Raw genomic sequence first — 13,485 nt, 5'->3', positions numbered from 1 at the left:
ATCGACTAACTCGGGAACCGGTCGAAAAAAGGCTTAGAAAAATTTCCTCTAGTCGCCGACTAGACTCGAAACCAAGACTTCCTTCGTGCGGCCTAGCGCGATGGTGTGCAAACGCCACATCCACTGAGCTACACGGTGCTTTAACCAGGAAGAAAGAAGAGTAAAGCAAATGAAGTTATCCTCTGGATAATAGTTAATCAATTTAGTGTCGTTCTTGTATCATCCAGAGACAAATGTTTTTCAATTCTTTAATTTTTGATGATGTCAAAAATATGAATGAGGAAATGTTGAGTAAACATGTTTTGTTTTCAACCCATGAACAGTTGAAAACAGGAAATAGGGCCATTGGTTCCTTGAGCAGCCCTAAGGAAATGGCATTTGCTTCCAGAGCACTAAGCTGTCAGAAGAAAGACCACTGTGAGTTGATTTTAGTTGCTGCTTAGAGAACTTTAACTGCACCTTATTTTCAGCAAGTACCTCAAAGTAATTATTTGGCATGGGCAAGTAGGTTTTCCCCCTTACACCTGGGAAATTCAGGATTTTGGGCCCTGCAACACAAAGTCTACCATAGAACTCATTCTATTTTAGATAATACATATTGTTGTGGACAATGAGATGACAACAGAGGCCATACTCTTTCAAGATGCCTTTGGATCATTGATAACTATGACTCAGCTGTCCAAGACTAAGGGTGGAGATTGACCACTGATTTCAAAAGCTAATTAGGATAAAACTGCTTCAACTACTCCATTTAAGGATTATAAAGGGAGTACAGGATGTTATTTCTGTTTATTTATCTTTATGTAATCTGGAACACTAAATAAGTGGAGCAATAGTCCCATACTGGGTGATGGAATTCATTTCACCTAGAGACAATTACCAACATTCAAGCCCATGGTGGGATTCTAACCCAACATTGGAGAGCAAGTACTTTAATCACTTGATCACCAAAGAATGGCATATTAATAGAATTAAAGTTATATATTCTCCTGAAATGCTCTTAATTTTCTCAACAATTTACACCTACATGCAAATCAGTGCTGAACACTCCAGAAAAACATCGCATATATCTGTTTAACAGCTAAGTACATATATTTCTTAGTTTAGTTCTTCGATTCACTCTAATACATTTGCAAGCAAATTTTTCCATGTATGGAAATGAACAAATTTCTAAAACTAAACATAGGATATTGAGATAACAGTCTTCTCTATTTATTGCTACCGGCTGCTTCATCTTCAGAACTGGTCAATAAAATAAACAATCCCAAAACATCTCACTGATACTATATTTGTAACATAAAGCTTGTATTGCAAAATGAATTTTATTATTAGAGACCTCCAGGGAATCAGAGGCCATACATCACCTGCACCTTCTCTTATTTATTCATGCAGTCTTTCAGTATCACAATTATCCTGAGTTGGATTGCAACTTAAAGGAGATGTGACCTTTGATCTCCAACTTCCTATCCACCATAATTCCAAGTTCTCTAGCCTCAAGAACTTCCCAAAACAAAATCCCACCAATATAATGCTATTGGAAATCTCATCACACCAAAATTCATCACTTTACACTTGCTTACATCAAATTTACAGCCATTATCATTTGCCAAAACTTCCAGCCTATTTGAATTATTTTCTAAGTGCAGTATATGAATAGCATTCCTGATTACCCTTTCTATCTTTTCATCAGCAAACCACTGTACATCTCCTGTCAAGTTCTTACCAATATCATTAATGTATACAAGAAAGATCCAAGGACTAATCCCTGGGGTAACTCCTCTGGTCACCTTAAATCAGGCAGGCATGCACCCCATACATCACTTTTGATTACCTCACCATCTTATCCAATCAATAGTTTAACTTCTAATTACATATCAGCAAATTTATTCAAGAGCCATTCATACAGAAACCTTGAAATTCTTTAACCCCAGTTTCACAATGTATCCATTTCTTTATCCAACTCAGCCATAACATAAAATATGAGCTAATTGCTTAGGCATGACTCATTTAATAAATTTATGCTATTCTTTGCAAAGTGTAGGTTGTTTGTCACCCATTTTGGTATGAGTTCTAACTTATCTCAAATCACCACTCCACAGATACTGATATGGTGGTAGTTAGAACACTGAATTTTGCACCACCTTGTAATGGGACCGTCATACATTCTTTCCATTTCAGTAAACTCTTTCCTGTGCTGAGACTTCACCTATTCAATCATGTCAAGATCCTAATTAATTTGGCTTAACATTCCTTTCGCATATGAGCTTATGTCCCACCTGCCAAATTCTTATCCAGGTTATGATACGACTCCTCTAGAACTTCCTTCTCACACACCTGTTCTGCAGAATCCCAGGATTTCTCCAAACATGTTCAGGGGTTCTGCACAAATATTTTTAATAAAAGTTTAATAATGCCATTTTTATTACCTTTTTTCCAAATATTTTCAATCAATTTGAAGTTAATGAAAATTTTTTTTAAAAAAAGGTTAAAAACATTGCAATAAGATGTTTAGATAGCCATACAAACCATGTTTTCCTGGAATATATATTTCTGATCACTCAGAGCTGTACTGAAATGCACTGACAATGAACAGTAATTGTTTCTGAATATGTCCATTTTGAATTTATTATAATCCTTATTTTTTGATTTTGCTGTTATTTTTTTAAGTATTGCAATTCTAAAAATAAATTCATTTTTATAAAGACATGCAATAAAGTACACTGTACTGAATAAGATTCTATAGAAATATTTAAAGACAAGAGTTCCACAGTGTTGGAAGCTTGAATATCACTACTCTATACCAATATTATTGTTATTAATATTAACAATTATTCAGGAAATCGCCATGAATTCATTCGCAACTCTTCAAGTAAAAAAAAAAAGAAAAATCCAGTTCTCATATTGTACTTGCTAACAACTCCTTGGGGAGGGGGATGGTAGACTCCCATCCCGCTGTCATGTAAAGATACTAGTAACTTCTTAGTAACATAATTTTAACAATATTCTTTTTTTTGCTTATCAACCAACTTATGCACACACAAACCTTTATTAGAGGGAACATTTCACAAAGTGTTACTATCCTGCTTCTGGATCCTCTGCACCAGTTCCTCATCCCCAAGAGAAAATTTGAGCAGCAGTCCAGGTGTCATTATATCAAAGCCTCAAATAGAAGGATAACAACTTCCTTGTCTCTACATGTCATTGTTTTTATTTTTTCAGTATTATTATTCAAGCCTCCATGGAGTCAAAAGACTCATCGTGTAAGGTCCTTCTTAGGAAACACAAAGTCTATCATACCACTCCTTGACTGTTCTCACTCTAACCACTCTCTCAGGCAATGCATTCTATGGTTCAACCACCCTCCATGCAAAGAAACCACTCACCCTCTTGCTCACAGCTTCCTTTCGTAACTTCCAGGGATGGCCCCTTGTCATCGCTCCTTCCCACTGTTCCACCAAGCGAAAGAACTCCCCAATATCTACCCTGTTTAAAACAGGGTAGATATTGGGGAGTTTAAAACCTCTCACAAGTTTAAAAGTCTCAATCATATCAGTTCCACCAAACTCTGCAGTCCACATTCCCTCAATCGATCCTAGTAACTGACATTGTGCAGTCCTGAAACCATCTTTGTTATCCAACTCTGTAGCCTTTCCAAAGTTAATTTATCTGCTTCAAATCCTGGGGACCAAATTTGAGAACAATAGTCTAAGTGTGGTCTGATCAGGGTCTTATACAACAGAATGATACCTCTTTTATCTCTGCAGGTCAGCGTCCTTCTCAATATTGTAGCAATCCTCTGGGTTACCTTCACTACCTTCGTAATATGTCCCCTGAATTTCAGTTTTCTATCAATCATCACCCCCAGATCTCTTGTCTCCCCTACTTCCTTCAGCATAGCTCCTCCAATCAAGTATGCATCTCCCATCAATGAATCCCAAACTTCAAGACTTTACATTTTGCTGCATTAAACCAACACCCCATTCATTTGCCCATCTGCACTATTACTGATCTCTTCCCAGCTTCACATCATCCACAAACAACTGAAAATTATTATTACCCAAGACCCCATGGAGTCAGACTCATCTGGGAGGTCCTTTTATCATACACACAGCTCATCATACCGTGCTTTAAACACACTCAAATTCTCTGCAGACACCACATTCTCAGACAAGGCATTCCAATCATTAACTCTGCATGAAAAAAACCTGCTTTCACTCCCCTATTCACATCCTCTTTATAGTTTCCAGGGACAACCTCTGGTTCTCCCCTGATCTCCCACTATTTTCTGTAGAATCTCTCCAGCATTGATCCTATAACCTCTTACTAACTTGTAGGTCTCTATTATATCTTCACTCTTCCTCTTGTCCACGAGACTCTGCAAGCTGCATCTTCTCAATCTTTCCGCATACTCAACATTCCAGAATTTAGAAACTACCTTAGTCAGTTGCCTCTGGACCATTTCCAACATCTCTTCGTCTTTCTGAAAACCAAATCTGGGCACAATAGTCCATGCGTGGCCTAATCAAAGCTTTATACAATGGAACAAGAACCTCTCTACTTCTGTAAGTCAGTGTCCTCTGCATCATCCCCAAAAGCCTCTGTGTTGTCTTCACAATTTTGGCTGTGTCCCCTAAATTTCAGACACGTCCACTATCACCCTCAGATCTCTTATTTCCTCCACCTCCAACAATATATCCTCACCAAGAATAAATTCTGCATCCCATCTTTGTTTTCCAAATTTTAAATCTTACATTTTGCAACATTGAACTCACATCCCTATTCCCATGCCCAATCATCCAATTTATTCGCGTCTTCTTGTGAGGCCACAATATCTTCTCTACTCTTCATGGTTCATCCCAACTTTGCATCATCTGCAAACAACTGAATATCTCCATCCAAATCTTCACCAATATCATTGATATACAAGTTAAATAGTAATGGCCCTAAAACAGATCCCTGGATGTACACCGTTAGTGACTTTCCTTTTCCTAGGATATTGCTCCCACATACACAACTTGTTGATACCTATCAGATAGTCAGTCTCAATCCAATGCACCAATCTAATATCCAACCCCATCCGCTCTAGTTTGACTATCAACTTATCATGCGGTAATCTATCAAAAGCCTTTGCAAAATCTCAGCATATTACTGTGCATCCTTCTCCTTTGTCCAAGGAAGCTGTCACCTTATTGTAATAAATAAGTAGATTACTAAAACATGACCTTCCTTTAGTAAATCCATGCTGTCCAAGAAAGATAATACCACTGTTGTCAACCCAATTCTGGATCCTAGTTCTCACAAGCTTCTCCAACAACTTAACTACAACACCTGACACACAGATAGGCCTATAGTTTGATGCTTGAGTTCTATCACCTCCTTGTGGCACAATCTTGCCCTTCTTAGGAACTTGGCCCAGTGCAAGACTTGTATTAAAAAAAATATGTCAAGGCCGGTGTCAACTCCCTGGCACATTGCTTCAGAATATGTGATAATATATTATCAAGTCCCACAGCCTTATTTACATCTAGTTTGCTCAACTCCCCTATACACCTCTTGCTCACAGTCAGTCTCTCCTCCCCATCATCAACTGCTCTCAATCTCTCCATGAAGTCACATTCACAAGATTGAAAGATCTTTATGAACTGCTCATTAAGTATCTTCATCTTCACCACACATTCCGCAACAGCTGTCTTCATACCATTTTGTCCAATCAATGTCATCTTTCCATAACCAGTCTTTCTTTTGCTGGCTACATATCGAAAGAACTCCTCAGGATTCTTTTTGGCTTCATTAGCTAATTGCTGTTCATACCTCATCAACCAAGTCATCCACCTTGCCTGGTCTTTGTAGTCCTCATGGAATTGGTTATTTCCACTTCTCTTTATGCTGCCTCCAAAATGCCCTTTTTCTCTGTATCTCATGCTTAATCTCTTTATTCATCCATCTCACACCTACCTTATTTAACCTTCTCACCCTTGGAATATATTTAATATTCTAATTAATATATTAATTATTTATTATTAGATTTATAATTAGAATTATTAAAATATTATTCAAGTAATCTTTTGTGCTGTTTAGGTCACTTCTGCAATATGTCCCTATTACCACTGATCTGAATTTCTGACCTCAATTTCTTACATTCAGTCCTATCAAATATGCTTGATATTAATCTTTTCTGCCCAACGGAAATAGACTTACACTTTGCCATGCTCAACTATTTAATTTGATATTATTAGCAAATGATATTATCAAATATCATTTGCTAATATCATTCACTTTAAACCAAATAATTGTGTTCAACAGAATCCTGTTGAACACAATGGTCACCTGCCTTTTTAATTCTGCTCAACTATATAACTACTCTATCATGTTATTAGCCATTTGCTTATTCATTTTTCAACCTTATATCAATATCTACTTTTTAAAATTTTTTTTTTTTTAATGTGGATCCGACCCATGAAAGGTATTTGAGAACCAATAGCACATTTGTACTGTGGGTGGGTTAAGGATTTTTTATTTTATTTTAGATTTATTAAAAAAACTTGGTCCAAAAGCCCTGCTCTAGACTAAACATGATAATTTTTCAGGCCACTCCAGGCCTCTAATAAGCAGGGCAGGTGGCCTTACACAGGGTTATGAAATCCGTCTACCACCTAAAGACATTCATAAACATCTATGCCCATGGCAGATTTCAAACCCACATCCTGTTGGTTGGAGCAGATATGCTAACCACTTGGCCCCACAACTTGCTCCAATTACATAGAGTTCTGTGTTCCTGTCAAATACCTTTTCAGAGTCCAGCAGTATCACTGCACAGCCGTGTCTTATCTAACTCAAGTATCACATTATTATATGAGTCAGTTACTAAAACAAGATGTTTCCTATAGAAAATCATATATCCCTGTTTACCCATTCTGAATCTGGTCTTAACCAAACTTTTCAATACTTCTGTTTCTCAGTTACTGATCAAACTACAGTTTATCACTATGTTCTCTCTCTCTCTCTTTTTTTTTTTTTTTCAATCCTATTAGGAGTACTGCTAATTCTCTTGCATTTTTTCATAAGAGACAGTTAATCTCATGGTTGATTTCACAGTAAGGTTTGTATTATCCTAGACATCTCAACTCTGTTTATCTTTATGGTCATATTAGTCCTTATCACATCAGTCGCTGTATTATCCTCACTTGAATGATACACCCGAAGAAAGTTATCATTCTGTAATTCAATTATTTCTTTTGCTTCTCTCACCTTCCTACCATCTCCATTTCTAAAATTTATTCCTTCTGTAATTAAGCATCTTCTTTCTTTCTGACCAAATTTTTCATCTTTCTTTCTACACATGATTAATTTCCTTTTATAATCCAATTTTATCTTTATTGTTCTTTCTTTTAAGCTTACACGGTGATCCGAATGCATTTTTGAAAATTATGGAGACAACTACCGTGTTTGAATAAAAACTTTATTTTAATATAACTAAAATCTACATTCGACGTTTCAACCTTTATGTCAAGGTCATCTTCTGTAACATACAACTATACACAGGAAACAAGCTACACTACAATCAAACTGGCTTGTTAAAGATACTGATCAACCACTACAACAATTGTTCGCCTGACCTCTGGTGAAAAAAAAAAAATTATACATCAATGCTAGAGTCCTATTATTAGTGTTATCTGTTGGTTGTAGAAATACATTGGGCGCAACAACAAGTATCTATCTATATACATATATTAACATCATGATTATACCTGTACATTCCAGCCAGTTGGTATGGAATGGTTTCTAATACTAGTTGAAAATTGGCTAGAGTCCTGACTTACGCTGGATCTTATATATTAGGTAGGCTGAATGTGTGCCATCCAGATCCTTGGAATTTTCATGCCATCTTTGTTGTTGATATTTGGTAAATATCAACAACCCTGATAAACCACCCAAATATCAACAAAGATGGCACGAAAATTCCAAGAATCTAGATGGCACACATTCAGCCTACCTAATATATAAGATCCAGCATAAGTCAGGACTCTAGCCAATCTTCAACTAGTATTAGAAACCATTCCATACCAACTGGAATGTACAGGTATATTCCAGCCAGTACATTCCATACCAACTGGAATGTACAGGTATAATCATAATGTTAATATATGTATATAGATAGATACTTGTTGCACCCAATGCATTTCTACAACCAACAGATAACACTAATAATAGGACTCTAGCGTTGATGTATAATTTTTTAATTTTTTTTTCACCAGAGTTCAAGCCAACAATTGTTGTAGCAGTTGGTCAGTATCTTTAACAAACCAGTTTGATTGTAGTGTAGCTTGTTTTCTGTGTATAGTTGTATGCTCCAGAAGATGACCTTGACATAAAGGTCGAAACGTCGAATGTAGATTTTAGTTATATTAAACTAAAGTTTTTATTCAAACACGGTAGTTGTCTCCATAATATTCAAAAATGCATTTGTCTTTATTATCATGCTCGTCAGGCTTATAGTATGCTTTGGACTGTTACTCACTGATTCCTACTTTTATCTTTTATTTTATCTTTTATTTTTTACAGCATCATACTTTGGGTATGAAGTCTGATACTGCTTCCTTCAAATTACATCTTCACAATATAATGAGGATATTTGCCCCTCCCCCTTCTTTATTTATTTATTAATATATATATATATATATATATACAGGGTGTTCGGGATAAATTTGACATATTTATAATTAATTATATTTTTCCGTAAGTTACATGTATTAACACACACTTCTCTTCATTTAAAAGTTTGGACCCTTCTTCATTCATATACAAGATGTCAGAAAGGATGGATAGCTGGAACCCACCTGAATCATGGAAGAGAATAACTTGTATCATGATGATTCGTGCCCGCCATCAAAATAAGGATATTACGACTGCTGCCCAATGCTCCCTGAATACAGTAAAAACAATCAGGCATGAACTAGAGACTTGCAATGGTGACTACGAGGATGTAGCAAGAAGAAAGATCCCTAGCAGACGATCTGATTGCGTTCGTACAGCAGAATTCCTCGCAAATCTGCAGGAACAGGTGTTGAAGAACCCTGGCATTGGAATTCGGGCTTTGTTCGTGGAGTTGCTAACTGTAGTCAAGCCCTGGATAACAAGGGTAGCCAATGGTAGGCCGTATGTATGGCAGCAGGATTCGGCCCCTTGCCACACCTCTGGGAAAAGTCAAAAATGGTTGTCTGAAAATTTCTACGACTTCACCAGTCCAAATGTTTGGCCTCCAAACTCCCCAGACCTTAACCCCATGGATTATTTTGTATGGGGCGCAGTTGAAAAAGACACCAATCGCACTTCCAGTAATACAAAAGCCCAGTTAATGGATAAAATTAAAACAGTTTTTGCGGCCCTTCCCAGGGAGACTGTAGCATCAGCTTGCTCGAGGTTCCGAAGCAGAATTGAAGCTGTGATCGATGCTAATGGTGGTTATTTTGAGTAAATCTTGTTGATAGTATTGTAATTAACTCTGCCTGTAATGTTTTTTTTGTCAATTCATTAAATTTAATAGATACAAAGATTTTCTTTTTCCTTACGAAACTGTCAAATTTATCCCGAACACCCTGTGTATATATATATATATATATATATATATATTTATATATAGCATATTGATTAGGTTTCACTGGCAATACATGTACACACACAACATCCAATGGCAATCTGTTAGATCCTGAATGAAGAACTTATATAAAGAAACTATTCATTCAGGATTTAACAAGTTTAATATAACAGCTTAAAGAGAAACTTGTACTCCAGCAGAAGATAAAGAATTTATTTACTGTATGTAAGAATAAATGCATCTCTTTATGTGGATTTATAAGATTCAATATTGTCTACCCAAAAATCATGTGGAGGAATTGTGTGTTAATTATAGTTATAATAAGGCATTCTGTGAACAATGAATGGCTAAGTAAGGTTGTAAACAATAGTCCAAAGATCGCGCGTGAGCCGTCCTGCTTGAGCGTAAGACTTGAAGCAAGGGCTTATGCGGAAGGCAAATCTAGCTCACTCTCCTGGAATAGAGTGCTCGAAGAGAAGGAGAATAGCGAATCAGCCAAGGGGCACTGAGGACAAGTGCCGTGTGAAAAAGGACAGCAGAAAAGAGGGCGAAAGGAAGAGAGAATAAAAGGGGATTTGTGCCGTTTCTCGTCTCCTTTGAACCTGCTTGTTCCTGATCGATTCAAGGTGGTACAACGATGTCGGACGGCAAGCCCTTTCCCTTGGATGTTTGATAAATTCAGAACGGTGCCAAACGCGAGATGTCAGCATCTATAGTTTCGAGCTTTCGCTAGGTGTCCCATCGGAAGAAAGCAGCGGAGCGTTTCCTTGCAACTGGCAGAACAGACGAGAATGATCGGCAGCAGATCCAGATAGACGGAGACACGATGTCGGGTGCAGAGTAAAGCCTAATCAGATGACTACCGTGACCCTCCACGTGGAACATGATCTGAAAGAAGTACCGAGCTGAGTTCAACAAAGGCGAACGGATCTAATGGACCAGGTATTCCAGGCAAGAAACGGTAAAGTACAGAACTTTGTTATCTACTTCCCAATTATGTTAGAGGAAAGAAAATTGTTATGTATTAGTCAAATGGGGACAGATTATTAGAGAACTTTAAGTGATCATTTTAATCTTATATAGGCAGATTTCCATTAGACAAGTTGTCTGGAAACGTTTAGAGATGAATGTGACAACTTTTAATGTGTAAGACTAAGATTGTAGACAGAATTGATTAGAGATTCATAGTATTTATATTATGTGTATTTATGTTTAACTTAAGGGAAGGCATTATTACTCATATGCCATAGGGTTTACTTGTTTCTCCTAGTTTGATATTGAATTGATTGAGGGTGTGATATTTTATAATTGTAAATGTTTAAGGTCCCAATAAACATGTTTTGTTTCTTATACCTGAGCCTTGCCTGAATATGAAATCAAACTACCACTCATAAACTCGAAACTAAGCAGGAGGGAATATAAAGTATATTATGTTAGATTAGAGGTCACGACTGCAAGCTGAGTTTTACATAGCCGTAGTTGAGCGTTTGTTTAATGAGTATGAGCATAAAGTTCTGGGAAGGTCTCTCTGAACAAGAGTTCCTTCTATTCTAGGATATTGGCTGGCGCAGCTTTAAAAAATAAATTCGTCAATATCTGAAAAGGAGGCTGCCCCAGATAGAAATTTTAAAGGATTCATTCTTAATTAAGGAATAACCTTTAGTAGTTAGAATTAAAACGTGACAAAAGTTTTAGAAATCGATCTGTTCAACTCCTCTAAGGATCCTCTCCTCCCATTAGCACATCCTGGAGTCTATTGCATCCGCTGTAACTTACCGTACATTCGTGAAACAGGACGGACAATCCCTATACACAAGAAAGAACACATTAAATATAACCATTATGGTGAAGCAGGCCTCTCAGACCACGCACTCAACACCTTACACCAAATCAACCGGAAAAGCACCTAATCTTTACACCGCACAAAAAGCTGGTACGAAAGGAAATTTAAGCCTGCGAAATCCTAATAAAACACCCAAATATCAACAACAAAGATGGCATGAAAATTCCAAGGATCTGGATGGCACACATTCAGCCTACCTAATATATAAGATCCAGAATAAGTCAGGACTCTAGCCAATCCTTGGATAGTATTAGAAACCATTCCATACCAACTGGCTGGAATGTGTACATGATGTTAATGTGTATATAGATAGATACTTGTTGTTGCTGTGCCCAATGTATTACTACAACCAACAGGTAACACTAATAACAGGACTCTAGCGTTGATGTATAATTTTTTTTTTTTTTTCCCAACAGAGGTCAGGCCAATAATTGTTGTAGCGGTTGGTCAGTGTCTTTAACAAACCAGTTTGATTGTAGTGTAGCTTGTTTCCTGTGTATAGTTGTATGCTCCAGAAGATGACCTTGACATAAAGGTCGAAACGTCGAATGTAGATTTTAGTTATATTAAACTAAAGTTTTTATTCAAACACGGTAGTTGTCTCCATAATTTTCAAAAATGCATTCAGATCACCGTGTAAGCCTAAAAGAAAATATTCCTTGTCATTTGACATACATAATTTTATACTTTTTTTGAAATGATCTAATTTTTGACCCTTGTAAGTTATCCAACTTAAACTCAAACTGAAAACACATGATAAACTTCAAAAAGAAATTGTGAATACAAAAATATTTTGTTAAATTCAGCCAGAGCAGAATTATTACTCTATCTTTTCAAATTTTTTGCTTTGTTCTGTCCTGGGAAAAAATACAGCCTAATTTAAATCAAAGAGATTGTCACAGCTTTCAGTAGAGGTTCAAATGTATCAAACAGGCTCATTAAATTCTGTTCAGCCAGAGTAGATTATTCTATGCACAGACAGACAAAAATGAAACCAATAGGTGCAAATTTTTAGGTTCACTTGTAAATAAGTCAGACTAAGATAGTTTGCTAAATAACTTTAAACAAACAAATTGGTTCAGGTATGTCACTTGGAGTTTGAGAAGTGAAGGAAAAAAAAAAAATTCTTCAAGTATCACCAGACTCAGAAAAGCTGAAGTTAAGAAGATGACCAGTAACCAGATATTGAATATTTCAAGTTAATGCTAATGGTTGAAGATTAAATACTAATATATTTGTTTTTCCAATTAGGATTCAAAAATCAGTTGTCTGTAACTGATAAAGCTTGGGTCCTTTTTTAAGAAAAAATCCTTGATTATTGAGAGATGAAACAAATCCTTCAAAGTCTGGTACATTTATTCCTGCATCCTTTGCTATCTGTTTCATTTGCTGAATGGTGAAAAATGAGTTACATGTCCTTTCAGATATTTTGGTAAGGCTAGCAATAAATCTTTTTGCTTGAGATCGACTACTCATTCCAGATCCATGCTGTGATCTTTGAAAGTCTAAAAAGCCATATTCATCAGAGTAGGTATCTATCATACTATACTTCATAATATCTACCACATCTTTTGCATCCTCTTTGGTACATATTTCTCGCAATTCTAGTCTAGCTCTTGCCTCTGTTAAACGAATTAATGATTCTAATTGTCTGGTAGTAATGGGTGTGGTGTCTGAGGTCTGATGTCTTTTTCTAAGGTCAAGGTAGAATTCTTGTAATATATGTGCTGCTTCAGAAGAAAGTGTAGGGTGTACATATTTCCTAGCATAGGCAATATATTTACGTAATAACTGATAAGGAATGGGATCATATGTCTCTTCAGGGTGATATTTAATTCGTTCACTAAGAGAGTTTTCAGTAGCAAGTAGGCGAATTTCAGCAGGCATTTCAAAATGTTGATGCCTGGATGAACTACTGCCATCAGATTCTATTCTTCCAGAATGAAGAGCAATCACATGTTCTGAAAGTTTGCAGTCTAATTCCTATAAAAAAAATAAAATAAATAGAATAAAATTAATGTTATGTAAAAATACACTCGTTATGCTT

The 13,485-nt window shown here is 36.4% G+C and overlaps 1 protein-coding gene across 1 annotated transcript in view; it reads right to left on the bottom strand.

Moving 5' to 3' along the window:
* Nucleotides 1-10,990: 10,990 nt before the first annotated feature.
* Nucleotides 10,991-13,485, bottom strand: part of LOC150095205 (DNA helicase MCM8-like) — a 56,305-nt gene continuing 53,810 nt past the window's right edge. The window contains exon 3 of the mRNA XM_090409880.1: nucleotides 10,991-13,421. Coding sequence (XP_090266006.1) covers nucleotides 12,693-13,421 — 729 coding nt within the window. The 3' untranslated portion in view covers nucleotides 10,991-12,692. The remainder of the gene's footprint in view (nucleotides 13,422-13,485) is intronic.

The sequence above is a fragment of the Typopeltis vanoorti genome, chromosome 20 (genome assembly GCF_054136105.1).
Source record: "Typopeltis vanoorti isolate ZY-2024b chromosome 20, IOZ_Tvanoo_1.0, whole genome shotgun sequence".
Lineage (NCBI taxonomy): Eukaryota > Metazoa > Arthropoda > Arachnida > Uropygi > Thelyphonidae > Typopeltis > Typopeltis vanoorti.
This window is presented reverse-complemented; position numbering and strand designations above follow the sequence as displayed.